The 12,881-nt window shown below is 48.1% G+C and overlaps 1 protein-coding gene across 2 annotated transcripts in view; it reads right to left on the reverse strand.

Annotated features, from left to right (window-relative positions):
• Positions 1-12,072, reverse strand: part of ASH1L (ASH1 like histone lysine methyltransferase) — a 63,882-nt gene extending 51,810 nt beyond the window's left edge. For both annotated transcript variants that reach the window (XM_048288432.1, XM_048288431.1), the window contains exons 1-2: positions 11,971-12,072; positions 4,737-5,259 (exon numbers count right to left, since the gene is read on the reverse strand). In XM_048288432.1, coding sequence (XP_048144389.1) covers positions 4,737-5,159 — 423 coding nt within the window. In that variant the 5' untranslated portion in view covers positions 5,160-5,259; positions 11,971-12,072. The remainder of the gene's footprint in view (positions 1-4,736; positions 5,260-11,970) is intronic.
• Between the last annotated feature and the right edge of the window lie 809 nt (positions 12,073-12,881).

Raw genomic sequence — 12,881 nt, forward strand, 5'->3', positions numbered from 1 at the left:
GGGGAACAGCTGAACTCGGTGATCTCAAAGGTTCTTTTCAACCCGAACAGTTTTGTGATTCCAGAATCATCACAGGCAGCAACAGCAAAAAAATTTTATTCTAAAAAGGGAATCTGTTGTTACCCTACAGCACAGTCTCAGGGTTTATTACTACTAGACCATTATTTACTGTGATTATCGTTGCTATTTATTTGCAAAAAGCTCAAGGGTAGCTGATCTCTCCTGAGAACAGGGACATCTATCGAGTCTGGTGTCACACTTCTCAACTAAAACCAAGTTACAAAACACAAGATTGTCTCAGCTTCCCACACCTGAAGTAGTAAGAAGGAACCAGCCTGTGAATGAAAATGTTGGTTGTTATTTCTCTTGAGAACCACCAGCAAGCACTAAGGGGTTTTTATGCACATACACAGACTTACCCATTACTGCTCTGGCTGTTGTACTTCAGGCCAGTGCTCAGGCTACAATTCAAACGAGCATTCTGAGGAATCACAGGAGTTGTTTTGTAGTTATGGCATCAACATATTCCATGCAGTTCCCCAAATAAAAATGTCGTCTACTTTTCACCTCCAAGACTTTTTAGTCTTTTCTAAAAGCAAGTTTGAACTACCAGGAATACAATGATTCTGTGGAATTAGTCTAAGACAAAAACTTATGTCTCAGATCCTGCAGGAAATATTCTTGAGCTATCCAAAAAGGAAAGAAATCAATTCTTCAGCTTCTTTAGTTTTTTGCTTGAAACTTTTTCAGTTGGTGGCTGTGATTTCATCAGCAAACTTCCCTGTAGAGCTTCCCTGCATGACCAAAGGCAAGAGGAAGAGCTCCAGAATCCTGCACTCAGCAGTTTTACACAGGAATAAGGAGATGGAGCAGGAGGGCAAGTCCCAACCTGCTGCACTGTGTAACCACCGAGTCAGAGTTACACAGGCTGCTACTGTCACTTCTTGCCTTTTATTTGCTAAATCTTTACTACTGCACCTTTACCAGCACAGCTGAACCATTCCTACACACCATCCTACAAACTAACAGGGGCAAAATGTGTATTTTTGTTCAAGGCTCAGGTTCTTGGGCTTGGCACAGCAATGTCTGCCTGCCCCAGGACACTTTCTGAAAGAATGAAATCCAAGTTCCATACTCTGTGTCAAAAAGCAAACTGAGCACTGCCTGGCTATTGCAGCACCTGGTAATTTTGTTTCTTGTAACACCTGGAAATCTCAGTCATTTCTGAGTTTCCTTTTTCTGCTCTATGATTTTCTCCTCAGAAAAAATATCTATTAACTTTTCTGTCTACACATTTCTGGAGGACAAATTGTAAATATACAAGGAAAAGTTTCTCCACTGAAAGGGTGCTCAGGCATTAGAACAGGTTGCCCAGGGAAGTGGTGGAATTGCCATCCCTGGAAGCATTCAGAAACGTGTGGATGTGGCACCTGGGGACAGGGTTCAGTGGTGAACACGGCAGTGCTGGGAACAGCTGCATTCCATGAGCTGGGAAGGCTTTTCCAACATGAACGATTCTGTGACTCCAACTCACCTCACCCACCCACTCCCCTTTCAGACTGGGGATAAACCCTCCGTTCGTATACCTGAAGACACTCCCCAAGTTCTACAAGTCCTGTCAGCACTAAACTTGAAGAAAAAAACCTGTCAGAGATGGGAGTGCAAAGGATTTTCCTACTATTTTCATTTTCACACTGGTATTCCCAGGAGAAGAATTCCACTACTTCTCTTTGTCTTTCAGTGGTTAACTGTGCATACTGCAAGAGCTACATTTTCATTCTAATTCTTTATTGCTCCTTTAAAAGAACAGAAAGTTCCGTTTCAGAGCTCCAAGTAAAGCCACACCTGGCTCTGAATGGGTCACATGTTTGCTTTCCCCTCCTCTGCATCCACAGCAAAAATTTAGGGATAAATTTTCCTTTGCTGAAGTGTAATCTGCAGTGCTAAAACTTGCTTTATTTCATGGCAGTAAGACAAAAAAAACAACCTCTGGGTATTATATTCAAAACATGTGATGGTTTCAAACCATCATTCCCACTTATTTCCACACAGACACTTCTAATCCCACTTCAGGAATCAGCAGGATGTTGTTTAATGTCATTTCTAACAATCCAAAGTGCAAAATGGCAGCAGGGAACAGACAGACTTAAACACCATCTCAGAACGATTCAGGAGAGAGCAGAGGATCTAAAGTGAGTTATCATGAGTCAGGGATTTGGAACTCTTGTAAATAATGCAAATTTAATGCAACAGATCTGCATCCTCTGCATCACACACCGGGGCTGCTCGCCAGGCAGGAGAGCAGTGACTGCAATTTAAAACTGACGTGGTACCAATGGTGCCATGCACCACATCAGTAATATTCTACAGCATCACTAATATTTGCCTCCCTTTCTACTTTCCACGTGAAATGGGATGGATCTCTGGAAAAAAAATCCTGGTGTATAAACAAAGATGTCAAGGATGAAGAATCCCTGCTGTCATCATGCGAATTCAAATATTGATTATTTTCTCTGGTAAAAACTCCCAGGGCACGATCTCTTGATGCAAAGGGAAAGCCTCCAGATGCAATGGTGCCTTTTGCGTGTAGAAGCAGGGAATTATGGAATGTCCTGAGCTGGAAGGGACCCACAGGGATCACCCAGTCCAACCCCAGGCCCTGCACAGACACCCCAACAACCCCACCCTGGGCATCCCTGGCAGCGCTGTCCAAATGCTCCTGGAGCTCTGGCAGCCCCGGGGCCGTGCCCATTCCCTGGGGAGCCTGGGCAGTGCCCAGCACCCTCTGGGAGAAGAATCTTTCCCTGATACCCAACCTAAACCTCCCTTGATTAACTTAACATTAAACCTCCCCTGAATAAGAGATTTTCAGCTGCAGGGACCACCTCAATTCAGACATCAAGAGAAATCACTGGTTGGATATTCCAGACTGGCCCAATATTCAACTCATTGCAACAGTCTTGTCAAAAAAAAAAAGAAAAATGAAAAAAAAAAAAAAAGAAAACCATCAGTGTAGTAACAAACTGTGATCGACTCTTCCGATGTTTTTCAAGCCAAAGTTAGAAACATCATTAGGAATAATCAGCTTGTTCTGAAATGGAAGAATGTAAAATAAAGGCCGTTGCCAAAATTTTAAGTTACGCAACGTACACTTGAGAATTTCTTGTTCAATAGGCTGACTAAAATCACCTCTGCTTCCAGCGGAGGAAAACCCCAATGTGAGTGCATTGTAGAGCCTGGAAAAAGCAATTTTACTTCTTACACGTAACATCCAGCACACTTGTTTTGTCAGGACATAATTTATTACTCAGAATCACAGAATCCCAGGCTGGTTTGGGCTAAAAGGGATTTTAAAGATTTCATTCCACCCTCTGCCATGGACAGGGACACCTCCCACTGTCCCAGGCTGCTCCAAGCCCCAATGTCCAGCCTGGCCTGGGACACTGCCAGGGATCCAGGGGCAGCCACAGCTGCTCTGGGCACCCTGTGCCAGGGCCTGCCCACCCTCACAGCCAAGAATTCCTTCCCAATATCCCATCTAAGCCTGCCCTGTGGCAGTGGGAAGCCATTCCCCCTGTCCTGTCACTTGTAAATAGTCTCTCTCTCGTAGGCTCCCTTCAGGCATCAGAAGGCCACAATGAGGTCATCCCAAAATTTCACTTCTCTTTAAGGTGACTCTTCCTCAAGGCCAATTCCAGTCAGGGTGTGCCAGGGGAAAGGAAAAGGTCTGGGTATGTCAGACAGACATCACCTCAGCACAAGGTGAGGAATTTTCCTTCCCCTTGGGCAGGCTCTGCCTTAGGAGACCTGCCAGCACAGATTTATGCAGGGAGCCTTGAGAACAGGACACAGGCTGGAGAAAGGGAAATGCTTCAGCCTTGGGAACCTCTGGAGCAGGAGCCCCCTGAACAGACAACCCCTGTAAAGGAAGGACTCCAGCTTCCAGGGATTCCCTGGACTCCCTGCTGAATCACCTGGCAGTGCTACATAAGGGTATATTCTAACATCTGATTAACAAAACTTTTATGTTTTTTGGAAAAAAGAGCAGGCTGTAACCAAACCCTTCAAAAATTTGCCATCTATGCAACTATATTTGTAATCCTTGCCATTTATCCTATTTTCCCTATCTGCTACTGCTGCTCTTACTGATTACATCATGGAGATCATAAAAACAAATCCTCGAGGCAGGGCTACTTCCTTGTGTTTGGAAAAGCCCTGGCACATCTCTCCAGCCACTGCATTTACATGCAGGTTATCACCAGGCTGGTTTCTCGCTCATTTGGAAAAGTCTCTTTTACTTTTCAGACCCTGCCTGAGCTGTCCATGGACACAGCAAAACAACTGGTTCTAACAGGTAGGAAAAACATAAATCCAACCACCAGAGACAAGCACAGCACATCCAGAGCCCCATCTCAAGAGAGACAAGACCAAATCCCTCCACTTTGTTACAGAAAAGAGACTAAAAATCTCACCATTACTTTTCAGAAATGAACCCACTCCAGGTGAATATGGGAATTATCTTCCACTGCTGTTGAAACAACAAATTGGCAAACTGAGAAAGAGCCTTTTTTTCCTGCTAATGGCCACAAAATCAAACCATTTCTAACTCCAGACACTTCAGTATCAGAGGTTACATGGAAAAACAGCAGAACACGGTGGTGCAGAGATGACGAAGCTTTTAAACGCAGCTTAAATGTACCGTGACTTGCAAATCACCCCACTACCACATCACTCACTTGCTTCGAAGGACAGTGCTCGCTCTTCTCCTCTGTCATCTTCCCACTCTTGGGAGCCCTTCTTGGCTGCTTGATGCTGGTTTTTATGGCAGGCCGGCAGACATAATTCTCCAGGTTCTTGGGAGGCTTTTTCGTCCGCTTTGCTTGAAGGCCAATCTTCAATTTCAGGTTTCCCTCGGAAAAGTTTGTTTCCTTCACCGAGAACTGCTGCTGTGCATCGCTCAGAGCCTCGCCCTTGCCGCTCTCCGCGCTGTTCCCCTCCCGGCTCTTCTTCTTCCCGTCCTCTTCGTCCTTGGTGCAACCTTCGAGCTCCGCTTCCCCTTTGCCCACCAACGTGCCAATGTTTACCACAGAGGGGCTTTTCCCAGAAAACCCTTCAGAATCAGAACCCAAGCCTAACATAGCAGTATTCCGAGGGTCCATCACAGGCGGAATATTTGCCTTCGGGTGATTTTAGGGAAGATTTACAGAGATATGTTCCTCAGAAGAGCTGTTCCACTATGGGCAGTCAACATCTTTCACTCTGTGGGAGGAAAAGACAGACAGAATAAATTTGGATTTTCTAGCAGAAATTAAATTAATATTAAAACCAATTAGAAAGCAAACAATTGTATTTCAGACAAGCACAGCAGCTGATGTTCTGAGACACCAACCATTCCAGCCACCTCCTTCAAATCCACGATTTATCTCTGAAACACTTTTAAATGATAAGTGAAAAATCAAAAGTATGTGAATATTCTAATTTCCAATTCATCCACAGGACATTTCAGATGATGGCTATAGATTTTAATATTGATCATCAAAGTAATTTTTTTATTTATAACCAGAGCCCACTTAGTCCCAGTCTTGCTGCTTTTACTCTGAATACACTGGAAGAGACGCATCTAAGGAAGGACGGGGCAAATGAAACCCAAGAGAAAGCATCCAAACCCCAGAAATATTCTGGCTTTAACTGTCTGAGCCACCAGGAAAGCTGAGCCTAACCCACGTGAGCATCAGTTTACAAACATACCACAAAATCCGCTTGTTAGTTAAGGACTTTCCACAATTCAGGAGGAAGGATGGGAGAACAGAAGCCAACCCCACCAAACACATTCACACACTGGTTCGTGCTTCCTGAAGCACAGGAAGAGGGAAGTCCACACTTCCATCAGCACAGACACTGTTACGAACATAGAATTGACCTATTTAGCACAAAATAATAGAGGGAACCTTTTCATCTTAACTACAGCAAAAGTAAATTAGAGTCAAGTTGTTTGTGAGGGTCCCCAGACCCTCGTAAAGCACTGACCCCCTGCTCACACACAGACCCCGAGCACTGAGCTTCCCTCCCTGCCAGAGAACAAATCCAACCTGTGCCCCTTGTAGTTTTATCACGCAGACAAAAATCCCAAAATCTCAGAACAGTTTGGGCTGGGAGGGACTTTAAAGCTCATCTCATCCCACCTGCCATGGCAGGGACACCTTCCACTGTCCCAGGCTGCTCCAAGTCCCAATGTCCAGCCTGGCCTTGGGCACTGCCAGGGATCCAGGGGCAGCCACAGCTGCTCTGGGCACCCTGTGCCAGGGCTTCACCACGAAGCCATTCCCCCTTGTCCTGTCTCCAAGCTCTTGTAAAATTCTCTCTCCATCTTTCTTGCAGGCTCCCTTGAGGTACTGAAAAGATATTTGCTTTAGGGGCATTCTAAGCAGAAAATGTTTAAATATCTTCAGCACTTAAATACCTTCATCATTTTTGAAATGAAATGGATCAGAAACAGGTCTGAAAAAACACTGATTTGCTGAAAGGTGCATCACAGGCACTAAACCAGCCTGAATCTTCTGTCCTTATCTTCTCTACAGTCATTAAGGCTGAACTGTGAGGAATGGCATGGAAAGATACCATGAACTTCAAAATGAGTTTCAAATAAAGGTTTCAAGGAGCCTGGCACTTTTCTGTGATGTTTGGCATCCTGGCAGGTCAGCAGGAGCCCACTGGAGCACAGAGCACGTGGCAGGTCCCACAGCCCCCCTGGGCGGACAAGAATTGGGAAAGCAGCGGCAAGGAGCTGGTTTTGGGGTGGCCCCGGAGCACAGGCACTGCACGGAAAGGGGAAAGGATCAGGAATGTGAAAGGCGACACCGAAGAGCACCAAGGCAACTGCAGTGGACACAGGTTGGAGGACAGATGCCAGGATTAGTGGGGGCAGAAGAAATGCTGCTGGCAACACCACATGCAGCCCGTCACAAAGCCAGGCCTCCCTGGCTATGTCCTCAGAGAAAACAAACTTATTTCCATGCGTTCTGGGCACATTATTCACGGGGTTTCTATCTGCAGCTCTGGCTTTCCAGCTACGCACATCCTCAGAAATCAAACCCGCTATTATTACTCATAAGACCAGAGGTAATCAGATAAAATCTCCATTTTACATGGAGAAAAAAAGGGTAGAGCAGTGTGACATGGACACAGAAAGTGAGTCAGTGGCACTGCCCAGTTCAAGGCCCAGTGTTAGCTCAATAGGCTTCACCATGTCACCAAAAATGGGCTTTTTCATATATGTCAATGTGCAAGGAAAAGGCATTATTTTCCTGGCCAGCACGTAAATAATTCTGAGCTCATGCCTGAATTTGTATTATTCAAGTCCAAGAAAAGGGACAATCCCACAGGCCATCATGCAACTCTCAAATCTGCTTTCACACAACTATTTCCTTCTCCAGTGACTGGGGTGCAGAGCAGTGACAATACTTTTGACATTTTCTTACCAATAAAATTAATTAATCGGCTTCAAATACGAAACCAACAGCAAGACTCATACACTGACCTTAGAAACTGCAAGGCCCAAAGTGCACAGTGGGAATCAGAGCAGAGGAATGGTGTTCACATCTTACTCTGTGCTAAGAGGATGGAGAACTATCCCGGAAACAAAGTCACTAAATTGATGGCTCCCACAAACGCAGAGCAGGTCATTTATTTATCCATTAATTGCTCTCAACACAGACAACAAAAATGCTAATCCTGGCCCTAATCACCACTGTGCCTTGATCAGTGTAATCTTCTCCCAGCTCCCCAGTTACCCCACTAATTCACAGGATATGTGTCTGTCACTCGGATCTCATCTCCCTGAATCCCCATGTGCTGCTTCCTCCCTGCCTTATCAAGTTCAAGCCTCCTGTCACTGTCTCCAAGGTGTTCTCAAGTGTACCTTGGCTCTTCCCTTGTTCCTCTTCCTCGGAGCTGTTTCCCCAGTGATGCCACTATTTGTTTTCTTTTCTCACTTTACTTTCTCTGTGCTACTCCTCGCACTCCGTGTGCCTCACTCGCTGCAGGATCTATTCCATTCCTCGTGCAGGTTGTGCCTTCAAACCTTGTGGATGTCAAAGCAAATGAGCAGCCAACTGGTGACAGCCACAGTTCAGAGGCAGCTAAAAAAACCTGCACGAATTTGCCCTGAAAACTCTGATGCTTTGGGGCTTTAAAGACCTAAAATGATCATCTTTAACCATGTGATATAAGGTACTTATCCGTGCCTCTGTTTCCATGTTTGCTGCACGAAGTTCCAAGTTTTGTTCTGAATTATCCTACATCCATGGGATTTTAGGCTAACAAAACTTTTGCTGGATTGAAAACCATCCAGTACCAAATCCCTGCATGGCCTCTCAAGTAATGAGCAAGACATGTTCTCACCATCTCCCTACGAAGCAAATCACATCAAACTCCCAGTCCCTCAGCCGGCGGGTTCCATAGATCTCAAATCCCTCCTGAAATTGTTCCTCCCCAAAAAATTAACTATGAAGCATTTTAACATCCATTTTGACACGTGCCACCTGGAACTAAGTGGCGTTCATGAATGGTTTCTCTAATGCCATACACAGTTTTAATACCTGGCATTCATCCTTATTCCCCTGGTGTCCCATCCCAAGCCCTTTCTGCCCATCAGCTGCTAAGATTTCTGTTCTTCTGATCCTCTGCTTTCCCAGAAAGAAAATGCCAAGGGTTGATTCTGCTGCCAAATCCTAGATATGATTCCCCACATCCCCTCAGCAATATTAACTGAGATTTTTCCCTCCATTCAATTCAGGATGTTGAGTACATTCTTGCTGCTGCTTTTGTCGATGAAAACACGCTGTCATGTCATATTTGGAAGGTGAATATTTTTTCTTTTGGTTCTTTTCGTTGCTTCATCTCCAAGGGACATTAAAACCAATTCAGCTGAGTGTTAGAAATTCCAGAATATTACTACTAACTCTGTGGCCTCCCACAGTCCCTTCTCAAACTCCTTGTCTTCTTTCCTTTGCTAAGGAAGACAGCTACCACACTCCGAAAAGAGAAATAAAAAGTGGGGTAAAGCCTTACAATATTTCACCACATCACAATCCCTGAACAGGGGAAACAGGAGCTCAGGCCCCTGGATCACCTGCACGAGCATCCTTAAAACGTTTAGAGAAGGAGACATTTATCAGAAATAAAGTTCCTGTTTGCATTACAGGAGGTAACAAATAAAACACTTTCCAAACGGAATCTGCTGTATGTGCTTCTGTCAGACAGAAATCCCAGGGGACCTGTCTTGTCAGGAAGAATATTCCACAGAAGTGCTGGGAGCAGAGGCACCCGGAGCAGGACACAGGTTTTGTGGGAAGAAAGGCAGAGGACAGACATGATGACACCCTGCAAGTATGCTCCAGTGGGAGGAAAACTTGGGAAGCAGAGATAGAGTTTCTCCTGGTATCTTAACCTGGCCCCAGCTGACACCCTACCTGACTGAAGGTCTGGAATCACAGGGCTGAGTTTGGAGGTGCAGGGTAATTCTGTCGGTTCCCTATTCATATGCAAATAAACACCAAATTGCTAAAATCTGCATAACCAACCCGTGTTTGATGGGAGCAAAGGTTCCTCCACCCTTAGGCTTCGAGTCCCAACATCAGCCAACACTGACTGCCGAGGGGAAAGCAGTTTGGGAACTCTCCTAAAATATTATCCCATCTGTTACAGTGTGAGTCAGGAGCTCCCTGAGAGGTCCAGTGCCTTCCAGGGGATTTTTCTGGACAAAACCCATTTATTTATATCATCTAGTAAAAGATAAGGGTCACAGCAATCCAGCACATCCCCATGAACTCCAGACAGATGCCTCTGGTTATTCCCAACCCACCCCAGTACCAGGATGGCCACACCTGTGCCACAGGTAGCGGACAGAAAACCAGGCACAAACACAGATTTTGCCTTCACAGAATAATCACAATAGGTCTCATGACAGATTTTTTTCCCCTTTGCAAGCTGGAGATGGGACTCATGACCTCATGGAGTGGAAGAATGTGTCCACAACAGCACCAGCCCTTCCAAAAGCAGCAGAAATTAATTTAATTTTTAAAAAAAGCCAGCAATCCCACAGACAACAATATCTATTTAAAAATACCTTTAATTCAGTAACTACATGTGCTATTGCCACTTTTCTCTTGTGACAACAGCACTGCCATTTATACCAATATGTCTGTCTCTTCCACCAAGGAAAAAAAATGCTTTTTATATCCTCCAGAACAGTTTAAACTTTTGAAAACAACTGGGAAAAAAAGCTTCTCCCGGAAATCGTAACTCAAATTTTGTCACTGGTTATTATCACTCAAACCTTTTTAGGCGACTGCCGACTGCCTGTAGCAACGATTTCAAGTCCAGAAAGAAGTTGTGGTAATTTTGTCTTTTAAACCAAGATGTTTCAGACTTAGAACTCTTCAAAAAAAAAAAAAAAAAAAAGTCTCTCTTTTATACTCTCAGACAGTTGAGAAAAGCTTTGAGTAAGAACACTTCTTAAGAACTCAAGCAGGCAGACAGATGATGATTTTAGAGCCCGTCTCTCCCCATATGTTCAAGCAGCTGCCAGAACTTCCCTGTTTCCCACAGAGGCACCAGGGATGATCCCAAGGTCCTCAAGGATGACCATGAGAAACACGACTCTTACAGGATTCACCCCAAAACCCCATATCCCTGGAAAACAAGTGCAGGTGCAATCTAAATTACTGCAAGGAGGACAGCCAAAATAAACCAGGAAAGAAGGTGCACTGCTCCTGAAAACGAAAACTGAGGATATTTCAATGGATGAGGGTAAAGCCACAGGTTCTGTCCCTGCTCCCAGAGCTCCCACCACTTCCAGTTTCCCTGACTGGCTCCTGACAACACACAACTACCAGAAGGGTGAATGCGTGTCCTGAGGCCATCGGATGGAAACCCACATTCCAAGTAGCTTCCAGTTCTCTGCTACATAATTAACAGGGTGAAGAACCACAAACCAAGGGCCAAAACCAAGAGTTAGAAAGTCAGGAGACTATGGAAGAGAGAGACAAGGATGGGAACACATTTTGGCTTTTGATGTGAGAGATCGGTAAGGCCATGATAAGGCTCAACCACCTAAACCCAAATTCACGGTCAATAAAGCTAAAATGGAATTAAAAACACAATGAAAGTAAAATTTCAGAAGTATGATTTTGGAGAAAGGGGAGGACGAAGTCCACAAGACACTGACCCAGTAAACCAGTGAGTATCGCAAACCCCAAAGGAAATACATAAATATTTGGCAGCGAGACCCCCGGCTCTGTCCCCCGCATCCCCCGCCTGTCACACGGGGCAGGACCGCGCCGAGCCCGGGGAAACACCGAACTTCGGGGATGCGGAGCCTCGGGCACAGCCCCGCTCCGCAGGGAAGCGGCGGCCAGGAGGGGCTCCCGGGGCCGCTGTCAGGTGACATCGCGGCCCCCGACACCCGTCCGAGCGCGGCTGTCAAGCTCCCGCACCCCCGGGGGCTGCCCCGGCCCCGGGCCCCGCCGCCGCCGCCGCTCCTGTCACCGGGCCCCGCCGCCAGCGGGGATCCCCCGCCCCTCGCCGCGGTCCCTGTCAGGGATCCCCCGGTGCCTCCCGGTGCGGGCCTGGCTGTCAGGGACTCCCCGGCCCATCCCCGGCTGTCAGGGACACCCCGCCCCGCTCCCCGTCCGGCTCCACGCTGCGCTCCGGGCCCTGCCGGGGATCCCCCCCCGCCGCCCCCGGGGATCCCCCGCCGTCGCCGGGGATGCCCAGCGCCCGCCGCCGGGGCCCGGTGTGGGGATGCGGTGTGGGGGTGCGGGCGAGGTGCGGGGGGGATACGGGGGAGATGCGGGGGGGGGGGGTGCGGGGCGGCCCCGCGGCGGATCCCGGCGCGCCTCCCCTCCCCCCGGGCCGCGGGCCTGAGGCGGTCCCAGTCCCCGCCCGCCCGCCCGCCCGCCCGCTCCTCACCGTGTCAGCGGCAGCGCGGCCGGGGCCGAGCACGGGCTGCTCCGCGCCGCATCCCCGCGGCCGCCCGGGCGCGGACGGGGCCGGGGCGGGACCGGGACCGAGCGGCCGCCGCGGCGGGGCCTGAGCCGAGCGAGGCGGCGGAACCAAAATGGCGGCGGCTCCTGCTCCGCCGCGAGCGAGCGCACGGCCACGCCCCCGCCGCCGGCCACGCCCCCTCCGCGCCCGGCCACGCCCCCAGCGCGGCCACGCCCCCCACGGGCAGAGGGCGCGGCGGTCACGCTTGGCCACGCCCCCTCCTGGTCACTCCCCCTCTTGGCCACGCCCCCTCGAGCCCGGCCACGCCCACCGGGAAAATTGCTCGGGAAAGCGAAAAGACGGGAAAGGAAAAGGCGCTTTTCACCTCAGAGTGGGGCAGGTGGAGTTTTCATCCACAGAGCCATCTGTCCCGGAACGCCACACCCACGCACTTGTCAGCTTAGGGTCATTAAAGTCTTTTCGTGGACCTGGAATCATGGGATGTTAAAAGGGGTTGGAATGGAACCTAAAGGTCGTTTAGTCTCAACCCTCCTGCCACGGGCTGAGACGTCTTCCACTAGACCACATCATGCAAGGCCTTGTCCAACTCGGCCTTGGACACTCCAGGGATGGAGCAGCCACAGCTTCTCGGGGCACCCCGTGCCAGGGGCTCCCCACCCTCACAGGGAGGAATTTCTTCCTCATAGGTGACCTAAGTTTTTCCTCTTTCAATTGGTACCCATTACTCCTTGTGCTATCACTACAGTTCCTGATGAAGAGTCCCTCTCCATCGCTCTGTAGTCCCTTTAGATCCTGGAAGGTGCTCTGAGGTCTCCCCAGATCCTTCTCCAGGCTGAACATTCCCAACTCTCCCAACCCTTTTATCTACTTTGTTG

Source organism: Corvus hawaiiensis, chromosome 29, assembly GCF_020740725.1.
Source record: "Corvus hawaiiensis isolate bCorHaw1 chromosome 29, bCorHaw1.pri.cur, whole genome shotgun sequence".
Classification (NCBI taxonomy): Eukaryota; Metazoa; Chordata; class Aves; order Passeriformes; family Corvidae; genus Corvus; species Corvus hawaiiensis.